Below are 9327 nucleotides of genomic sequence, written 5' to 3' on the forward strand. Positions count from 1 at the left end.
CTGCTGCTGCTGCTGCTGCTGCTGGGGGTGTTTCTGCTGCTGCGCGCTTCTCCCCAACTGATCCCATTGCCTTTTCTGCTGCGCTGCAGCAACTTCACTCGTTGCTGCTGCAGCTTTTGGTTCCCAGCGAGGCCCCCAGACTCAATGAAGGAGCCTTTTGCAAGTAAGGCCAGCAGCAGAGCAGCAGCAGCAGAGCAGCAGCAGCAAAGCAGCAGCAGCAAAGCAGTAGCAGCTGCCTTGCACCGTATAATATGTCAAACACGAACAAGTTAAGGGCACCTGCAAGCTCTCTATATGTTATAAACCATATTTTATATTTTCTGCATCTAAATAGAATTATCATTTGTTCATTTTGTTCAAACTCTTTTAATTTCACCACTATACTTTTGCTGCAAAAATTTACGCGCAACGAAACAAACACAAGCGAATCCCCCTCTATGCTGCTGCTGCCGCTGCTGCTGCTGCTGCTGCTGCTGCTGCGTTCAGCTGCCCCTACCACGTGCCCGCTGTGCAGGAGAGCCGGCGGCAGTCTCACGGCGAGCGGCAGCTGTGGGGCCCCTCCCATTTTTGTTTATTTATTTTATTTCGAGTTTTTCATTTTTGCTGCCGCCTGCGCAGCAGCAGCGTGCTGTACTCAGCCTTCCTGCTGCTGGTGTGCACCTGCAGCAGCAGCAGCAGAAGCAGCAGCAGCAGCGGCGTAGGCAGCAGCAGCCCCGCAGCAGCAGCAGCAGCAGCAGCAGAACAAGACCCGCTGCTGCACTTCCTGGCTTCTCTTTGGAAGCTCTGTGACGAAGCAGATTTCATTCTTAAAACTCTAAACCCTTTGGAGTCTCGTCACTGGCAAGCAGCAGTACTTAAGGACCCAAACGCTGACCCTTCCCCCCTGGGGGGCCCCCCAGGGGGCCCCCCGGGGGGCTTTCCATTCGACGCAGCAGAGGGGCCCCCCGGGGGCCCCCCAGCAGCAGAAACGTACCCACTTGACCCTCCAGACGAGCCCACTCCAATAGCTGGCATGGCTTTCCCCAATGGCTGCGGCCTGCCGTACGTCTGGGGGCCCCCTGGGGGCCCCCAGGGGGGCCCCCCCGGGGGGCCCCAGGGGGGGCCCCCCGGGGGTCCCCCCAAAGGGGGCTCGCCTGCTTGTTTGCTCCCAAGGGGCAGCCGGAAGAGCAGCTCTTCTCTGCGTCGGCTTTTAAGTGTTAATTCTTTGTCTCGAGCAAATTCAAGAGGAGGGAGAGATAGGAGAGACTTGCCTTGGGGTGCATGCGCTGCTGCTGCAGCAGGACAAACAGCAGCAGCAGCAGCAGCAGCGGGCTGCCACTCCTGCTTGCTGCTGGCCATCTCCAGGTGCCAGTGCGTCGCCTACGTTAGGGGGGTCCTCGCGGGGCTGCTGCCTGTGCTGCTGTGGTCTTACTTGACCCGCATTTTGCTGCCGCTGCAGCAGCAGCCGCTGCTGCACCTGCTGCTTCCCGTCCTGGAGCTTGCTGCTAGCGACAGCAGCGCCGCCACAGACAGCCAGCAACCAGCTGCAGCAGCAGCAGCAACAGCAGACGCAGCAGCAGCGCAAGCAAAGGATGGGCCCTGCCCTGCTTCCTTTTACCCTTCGCTGCGGCAGCGGCTGCTGCTGCAGCAAGGGGGGCCCCACTACAGCTGCTGCGAGTCTCTGGGGCTCGAGGGTTTGCTGCTGCTGCTGGCGGGCAGCAGCACCCGGGCCCCCATGCGCCGCAGCAGAGAGGGGTGGAATTCCTGCAGCTCTGCTGCTGCTGCTGCTGCTGCTGCTGCACTACCCGACACCCTCAGACTTGTGGAGCCCCGGGGAAGCCAATCCGAGGGCAATTTGCTGCTGCAGTTCTTGTCAGCTTTTGCTGGGGGCAGCAGCTGCAGCAAGTTGCTGCAGAAGCAGCAGCAGCGCAGCCGCCGGGCGCAGCAGCTGTCCAGAAATGGGACGACCCACAACCGACGCACGCGTCTCCTGCAGCAGCAGCAGCAGCTGCTGCTGCTGCTCCTCCAGCAACTCCTGCTGCAGCAGCAGGCTGCTGGGCGCAGTGCGCTCTGTGGGCGCAGCAGCAGCTGCTCCTGTGCCCCGACAGCCACATGGCTCTAATTGCTGCTGCATTTGCTGAGGCTGTGGCGAACCCTCTCGGTTTTGCTGCTGTGTCTCTCGAGGCGCTGGTGCCGCAGCCCGTCGTGCAGCCAGAGCTGCAAGAGCAGCAGCAGCAGCAGCAGCAAAAGCAGCAAGGCGGGCAGGCTCTCGAGATCGATGCCCTGGCTGCCCGGCTCGTGGACTCAGCGCTGATGCAGGACCCGTGGCACTGCAGCAGCAGCAGCAGCAGCAGCAAGAACAGCAGCAGCAGCGAGAAGCAGCAGAGCGAGATGGAGGGTAAAGCTCAAGAGGGCCCCCAGCTCCCCTCGCTTTCTGCCCCAGGAGGAGCAGCAGCAGCAGCTGCTGCTGCTCCTGCCAGCAGTTTGCTTTCTATGGAGGAGCTGCTGCAGCTGGAAGTGGACCCGTGCCAAACTGGCCGCGCGTACTTTCCTGTGGGCGAGGCGCTGCTGCTGCAGCTGTGCAAGACAGTAGGGGCTTTGCTGCACTTGCACAGTAGCAGCAGCAGCAGCAGCAGAACTCCCTGCTGTGCCATTCCCCTAGGTGGCGTTGCTGCTGCTACGAGTGCAGAAGCAGACACGCAACAGCAGTGGCAATCGGAGTTGCTGCTGGCGCAGCAGCACGACGGCCTAGTGCAGCAGCAAATACAGACCTTGCTACAGCAAGCAGCAGCAGCAGCAGCAGCAGCAGCACGCAGCAGCACTGGCAACAGCACTGTCCAGCAGCAAGCTGAACGGTCCAGCTCCAACGGCTGCGTCGCTGCAGCGGTTGTCCCTGCTGCTGCGCTGCAGCATCAGTTGCTGCTGCTGCTGCTGCTGCACCAGGTGCATCACTTCGGCTGCAATTGCTGCTGCTGCAGCACAGAAACCACGGGGTGTATCCGCACTTCTCAATTACTCTACCGCACAGCAGCAGCATACAGGTCAACGCAGCCTCATGCAGGGGGCCTCCAGGACCCCTTGGGGGCCCCCCCGGGGGCCCCTCTGGGGCCCCCTCTGGGGGCCCCTCTGGGGGCCCCTTTTGGGGCCCCCAAGTACCCTTTGTGGAACTTGATGAAGCAACAAACAGTAAGCGCGCGGCTACGCTCAGCAGCAAAAAGCTGCATGCATAGGGCTGAAAGAGAGTGGCTGCCGCGCAGCTACTGGGCTTTTGTTGCTCTGGCAACCCTCAAGTAAACCTGCACCAGGGTCTAGGGTTTAGGGTTTAGGGTTTAGCGTAGGGTTTAGAGCTGCTGCGCCAACAGTCGCAGCCTCAAGCCACTGCCTTGAAAGCTGCTTCACAGTCCGAGAAGTCTTCAGGGTTTAGGCCTAATCTCTCACTTCAGGGTTTAGGACTTAGGGCTTAGGCTTTGCATCTATGCGCGGTTTAGTGGCAAATAAATAAATGTGAACTTGAAAGAAGAGACATGCTAAGCCAGCAGTAGCACCAGTGTCTGATTGGCCCTGCGCAGACATCTAGCCTCTGAGAATCTGAATACCCAGTCAGCTAGCTAGCTCATAATGTGATTATCCAGCTAGCTAGCCAGCTAGCTACGCGAATATCCAGCTAGCTAGCCAGCAACGCAAATAGCCAGCTAGGTAGCTAGCTAGCCAGCTAGCAACACAGATGCCCAGCCAGAGAGCTAGCTCGTTCGATAGCTAGCTAGCGAGCGGCGCGGAAGCCCAACCAGCTAGCTTGCTAGACACTTGCCAGCTAGCTAGCTAGCTAGCTCAACTATCGCCCCATAACTGGCTAGCTTGCCAGCGTAACTGCCATCAAGAGCAAAGCCTTGCTGGGCCCCTAACGAAACCCTAAACCCTAAACCCTAAATAAGCCCTAAACCCTCGCTGAAGGTTAGAGCTACGCTGGAAGCAATAAACTTTGACGAGGCGTTTCTGAGTTTGTCAGCCGTTTCTTTTTGCTGTTTTGGCAGCAGCAAGAGCTGTCCGCAGCAGCAAATGCCCTCACGCCGCGCCCCTGCTGCAGCCGTGGAATACAGAACAAATTCTATATTCCTTACAACTGCCGCCTGCTGCTGCTGCTGCTGCTGCTGCTCTAGCTAACAGCAGCAGCAGCAGTAATAATGGAGGACTTTCCGGGCCCTCCTGGGCCTCCGATGTACAAAAGCGCCGCAGAGGCGCAGCGGTCGAATTTCTACAAAACCAGCAGCAGCAGATGCTGCTGCTGGCGCTGTTGCTGCTGTTGAGTTGCAAATGAGCAACAACAGCAGCAGCAGTAGCAGCTGTTGCTGCTGCTGCTGCTACCTTATCTAAATACTAGACTTCTTTCCCAGCGAAAAGGAAGTAAGGCTGCGGATAGCAGGAGCAGCTGCAGGTGCTGCCACAGCTGTTGCTGCTGCTGCTGCTACGAAAACAACGTGCGGTAGTTACGTCTGCTGCACTTGATATAAATGTCCATTACTTCTGCACACTAACAACTCCTCAAATAAAAGTATTTCTGCTCATTTACTAATAATTTATTTAATTCCAATTTATCTATTTGTTCATTGTTGCGCTGCCGCGCGCCGCAGCTGCGGCCAATCGGTTTTTCACCCTTTCTTGGTATTTGTTTTCCTGATCCTTCAAATAATCCAAATACTGGCCGTTCTGAAGCAAGACAAAAGAAGGAAAAGAACAAGCAAATAAAATAAACAAAATATACATTAAATTGGTACGAACAGAAGCGGTAGACGCCTATGTACAAGTTGTGTGAACTTCACTGGAAGATCCCAGAAGCTACAGAAATAAAAGGACAAAAACGTGGACAAGCCAACTGGGAGAAAAGAGATAAGAGAATATAAATAAAAAAACGCATGCATGCATCAGTAAAGACAGTTATTGGTAAAGATAGACAAGAAGCGACAAGCAATTTCTTTTCAAAATGAATGAACACTCTTGCTTTAGAAGAAGAGAGGCACTGTGAGCAGAAGCAAACAAACAAAACCAGAAAAATTGAAAATAAAATTCAATTTGAAAAGAAAAAAACTCACCAAATTAGTCCTCTCCCCCACTACAATTATATTTCCATATTGCGCCGCGTGCACAGCTCCGCCCAGCACTTCTTCTGTCTCAAGCTGAAAACGGACATTAAATCAGCCAAACAAATTAGTTCGCTTATTTATTAATTCATTTATTCTTATTTAACGGGACAATCGGGGAAAACGCATGAGCGGATCAATATATACTACTTTGTTCATGTTCGCTTTTCAACACTTCTTCGGCGCCAAGCCCAACCGCCGGTCATTCATTATTACCAATTAGGTCTCCCCGTATTGGTTCATTCCTATTTTTAAATTCTTCAATTCTTAATTCTTTTATTTATTAATAATCTTTTTAATTAATTCCACTGATTCAATTGCCGACTTTTTGTCTCACTTGGTCATGCAATGCGTCCAAGGCCTTCGCTCTTTCCTTATGAATTTTTTTGCGCCATTCCGCCCGCCGCATATCAATAGTGTCCTAAAAAAGGGGAATCAAAAATAAAACAAAATATAATTAAGCAAAAGAAGAATAAATAAAAGAATTTCCCAACAAAAGAACGAACAAAAAAAACAAAAAGGCTTGTATTCTTTATTTTTCTCTTCGTTCAGAAAATGCAGCGACAGAAGAGATAGAATAGCCTTGGGAACAATCAGAAACTGGACAAATAGACGAAAAATGAATAGAGAAATGTACAAAAGGCCAAAAAGTAGATGAATAAGGAGGCAGCTTCACCTGAATAACGCATTTGATCCTCTTGGAGTAGCAGCTTTTGCTTTGCAGTTCCCGCAAACGCCCAAACCAACTGTCCAGCACAACCTTCAGCTTAGGGTTTTGATCAATGAAATAACCTGAACAAACAATTCATGAACACAGACAGAAGCAATATGGAAACTGCCCTCAGCTGTGCGGCCAACGCTGCTGCCACAGCAAGCTTTGTACTACCGTGCTAGCTTTGTTACATATACACCTAAATATACATATTTATTGCATCATATTTCGATAAATATGTGTGTACCTGACATGTTTAAGCATATGAAGCTATACATTCTCATCCAGAGACGAAGAGTTAAGAAATATTTATAATTCACATATCTGCAAAGTATTGACCCCATTTGCACAAGTGGCGCGACAGCCTTAGAATTGCCTCATCTCGGCACGCCAGAGGCCAAGCAAGTGTCTCGAAGGAGAGTAAAAAAGATCAGACAACAAAAAGACAATAATAAACTTAAAGGCAAATGGAAAAAAAGTATTTAGCAGACTCCCGACAAAAGACCCGGGAAAGCGGAGAAGATTAGACCGAAAAACAAAAATGGAAATGTTCGAAAAGATTATATGGACTCACCGACAGTCGCGATCAGCTGCAAGAAACACTCGACGAGGTGTTCGTCTGGCTGCTCGCTGCGCATCACCAGTTCCACAACAACATCGTTGACCACTTTGAAGCCCAGCAGCTTCCGGTGAAATAATTCTCCTATTAACTTCACCACGCCCAAAACGCGCCGCTTCAGGCGAGCCTCTTCTTGCTGCTGCTCCTCCGCGCTTCCGCAAACCCGCGGCTGCAACACACTGCAGCAGCACCAGCAGCAGCAGCAGCGGAGTAAGCATGAGCATTCTTAGATGTAAATGTACTGTTTGCGCGTATGCTCATAGCATTGCAGCTTCTGCAGGCGGACTGCAAATGAAGTGAACAAGTGTTATGAAACAAAGTTGAAATAAAACAGAAACTCACGATGGCATCGCCTCGAACTCCTCCTGAATTCTCGTCAAAAGGCTCAACATGAACGCAGTCTTCCTGATCGTCTCGGGGTCACCGTAGGGCGCCACGCTGCGCCACTGCAGCAGCTGCACAGACCACAACAGCAGCAGCAGCAGCAGCAGAAATTTACTGACATCCAGCAGCAGCAGCAGCCCACGATGCAAGCACGCTGCAACAACGCCAGCAGCAGGAAGGGCGGACGCGTCCCACACCCACCAGCAGCAGCAGCCGACCCCAAATCCCCACTAGCAGGAAATCCACAGCCAGCAGCAGCAGCAGCAGCAGCAGCTGCTGCAGGCCAACGCACCTGGCAGAGGTCTGCATACATTTCTGACCAGTCGGGCTCGGTGACGGCTTTGTCGATCATGGCGTCCACAATGAGCCTCACTTCTTCGTTGTTTTCCAAAGAGCCCTCGAGAATGTTTGCAATCTTTTCCGAAATAACACTAAACTTTTCAATTGTCAGTTTGTTCAACAAAGACTTCACACTGCGACGAAGCTCCTCCTCCCGAGTCAGAGCCCGCCGAGGCTTCCAAACGAGGGCTGGGGGCCCCTCAGGGGCCCCCGCAGGAGAGCTTCCAGAAGCTGTCCCAGGCGAGTTCCCCGGGGCCCCCCCGGGGGTCCCCCGAGGGGTCGTGGGGGCCCCCGCAGGGGCCCCCACGCCCTCCCTTCGGGGCCCGGCGGGGTCCTCGGGGCCCCCCGGAGTGTCCTGGCTGGCTTTGCTGCTGCTGTTGTCCCGTCGCAGCGCAGCAAAGCCGTTGCATGCGTCTCCGGGGCTGCTGGGCTGCCGACTGGTGGGTTCTGCATGCACAGGGCTCGTGGGGCCCTTTGCTGAGACGCGACCGCGGTACTGCTGCCCTGCCGCTGCTGCTGCTGCTGGTGCTGCTGCTTCCGCTGCTTGGGGCTGCCGTCGGATGCCTGAGAAGCTGCCTCGAGCCGCCGGGCACGCTGCAGGGGCAGCGCTGTGGCCTTTGCGTTGCTGCTGCATCGCTGCTGCTGCAGTGCCTCCGCCAGCAGCAGCAGCAGAAGCAGCAGAAGCTACCGGGTAAGAAACGCTCTGGCTAGAAGACCAGCCCGTGGGCTTCTGCGCAGATCCAGAACGCAACGCTCCGAAGCCTCTGTCCACATCAGCACTGGAGGCGTGAGCTGCAGGAGCGAACCTGCGGAAGCCGTTGCTGCTGCTGCTGATGTTCGCGCCGCTGTTGCTGCTGCTGCTGCTGTTTATATTCATATCCCCCGCACGAGCCATGCCCATTGGATACTGCGGCTGAGACCCATAGGCTTCCCTGCGTCGGCCTGCTGCTCGCAGGTCGCCGTCTAGGGATTCTCGCTTCCACGCAAGCCCATCTCTGCATGCAACAAAATTTAAGTAATAAATTTTGAAAATTCAGAGAAAGTGAGAGCTGTTTCGCCGCAGCTTTCCCTTGCTAGCACCGGGTCGCAGCCGCGTGCAGCCAACTTGAACTCGAAACTCGGAAATAGCCACTATGCGAAAGAATACAACAAGGAAACTCACAGGCGATGACCCTCACGGTCGTTCATCGTCAATCCTCGCGGGGCTGGCTCCAACAGTGGCGCTCTTTGCATGCACTTTGATCTGCAGCAGTACCACAAGCAAAAGCAGCAAAGACAGAATGGGGTGCGGCCGCTTGAGGGCAGCAGCAAAAGAATCCCGCTTTCGGCAGCTCCGCCTTGAGAATGCAAATCGGAGAAATCCGGAACACAGGGAACAAAGCCATTGTGAACGAAAGAAACCAATCCCCGCAGGAAGAGCCGCGGCAGCAGCCAGGGAAGGCAGCCGGGGCGCATGCATGCATCAAATGCACCTTCCAGAGAGTTCAAAACAAGCCTCTAGCACAGAGAGCCCAGGCACAACATAGAAACCTCCACAGCGCCGACAGAAGGCAATCTCCCCGGAGCGGCCCACAGGCATTCCTGCCCAGCCGCCTCGCCGCCCCCCATGCCCTTTAAGTGGCCTCAAGGCCTGCTCGTGGATCAGAACATAATAAAGAAGCTTCAGAACAGCTAGCTGAGCTCTCAGGTGGGGTATCGTGAGTGATATTGCCCTCGTTCAAGTTCGGGAATGATCAATAAGGGCAGGAAGGAAGGTCGGGGGGGCGCCTGGACGGGTCTCAAAAGCGCCAAGAATGTGAGACACGGAATAAAAAGAAGCTGTAGAGAGCCAGAGGCGACACAAGATGCACTTATCAGCTGAAGACACGGCTTACGGCGCAACGAGCTGAAGGGCTGAACAAACCGTTTCCGGCTCTATCTACCCTGCGTGCAGTCTGGGTCCAGTCAGCTTATGAACTGTTTCAGAGACTAAATCAAAATATAATTCAAGTGAAACACCAAAGGGAAGAGCCCTTAACTGGCGTAACAGCGCACCATCGCGCTTTGCCGCCTTCAAACCCACACCGTGACGCGGTAGGCGGAGGGAAGCTCACCGAGTTGAATCCTAATGCAAACAAGGTTTTAGCAGTGAAGAGCTTGATATAAAAAGGCCGAAGATT

At 54.0% G+C, this 9327-nt stretch overlaps 2 protein-coding genes across 2 annotated transcripts in view; one reads left to right on the forward strand and one right to left on the reverse strand.

The window, feature by feature from the left end:
* The window catches only part of ETH_00025485 (uncharacterized protein), a gene marked incomplete at both ends in the record, with an annotated part of 3791 nt that extends 518 nt beyond the window's left edge, over window positions 1–3273 (forward strand). Inside the window, 3 exons of the mRNA XM_013373220.1 lie at window positions 90–163; window positions 487–1697; window positions 1829–3273. Coding sequence (XP_013228674.1) covers window positions 90–163; window positions 487–1697; window positions 1829–3273 — 2730 coding nt within the window. The remainder of the gene's footprint in view (window positions 1–89; window positions 164–486; window positions 1698–1828) is intronic.
* A 1299-nt stretch (window positions 3274–4572) lies between these two features.
* Window positions 4573–8747, reverse strand: ETH_00025490 (eukaryotic translation initiation factor, putative; the record flags this gene model as incomplete). Its single annotated transcript, XM_013373221.1, has 9 exons — window positions 4573–4683; window positions 5067–5150; window positions 5452–5535; window positions 5791–5906; window positions 6401–6624; window positions 6788–6900; window positions 7122–8163; window positions 8331–8411; window positions 8641–8747. The coding sequence occupies 9 exons, from the start codon at window positions 8745–8747 to the stop codon at window positions 4573–4575; spliced, it is 1962 nt and encodes a 653-aa protein (XP_013228675.1).
* Window positions 8748–9327: the final 580 nt, after the last annotated feature.

The sequence above is a fragment of the Eimeria tenella genome, genomic scaffold (assembly GCF_000499545.2).
Source record: "Eimeria tenella Houghton genomic scaffold, Eth_scaff125, whole genome shotgun sequence".
Classification (NCBI taxonomy): domain Eukaryota; phylum Apicomplexa; class Conoidasida; order Eucoccidiorida; family Eimeriidae; genus Eimeria; species Eimeria tenella.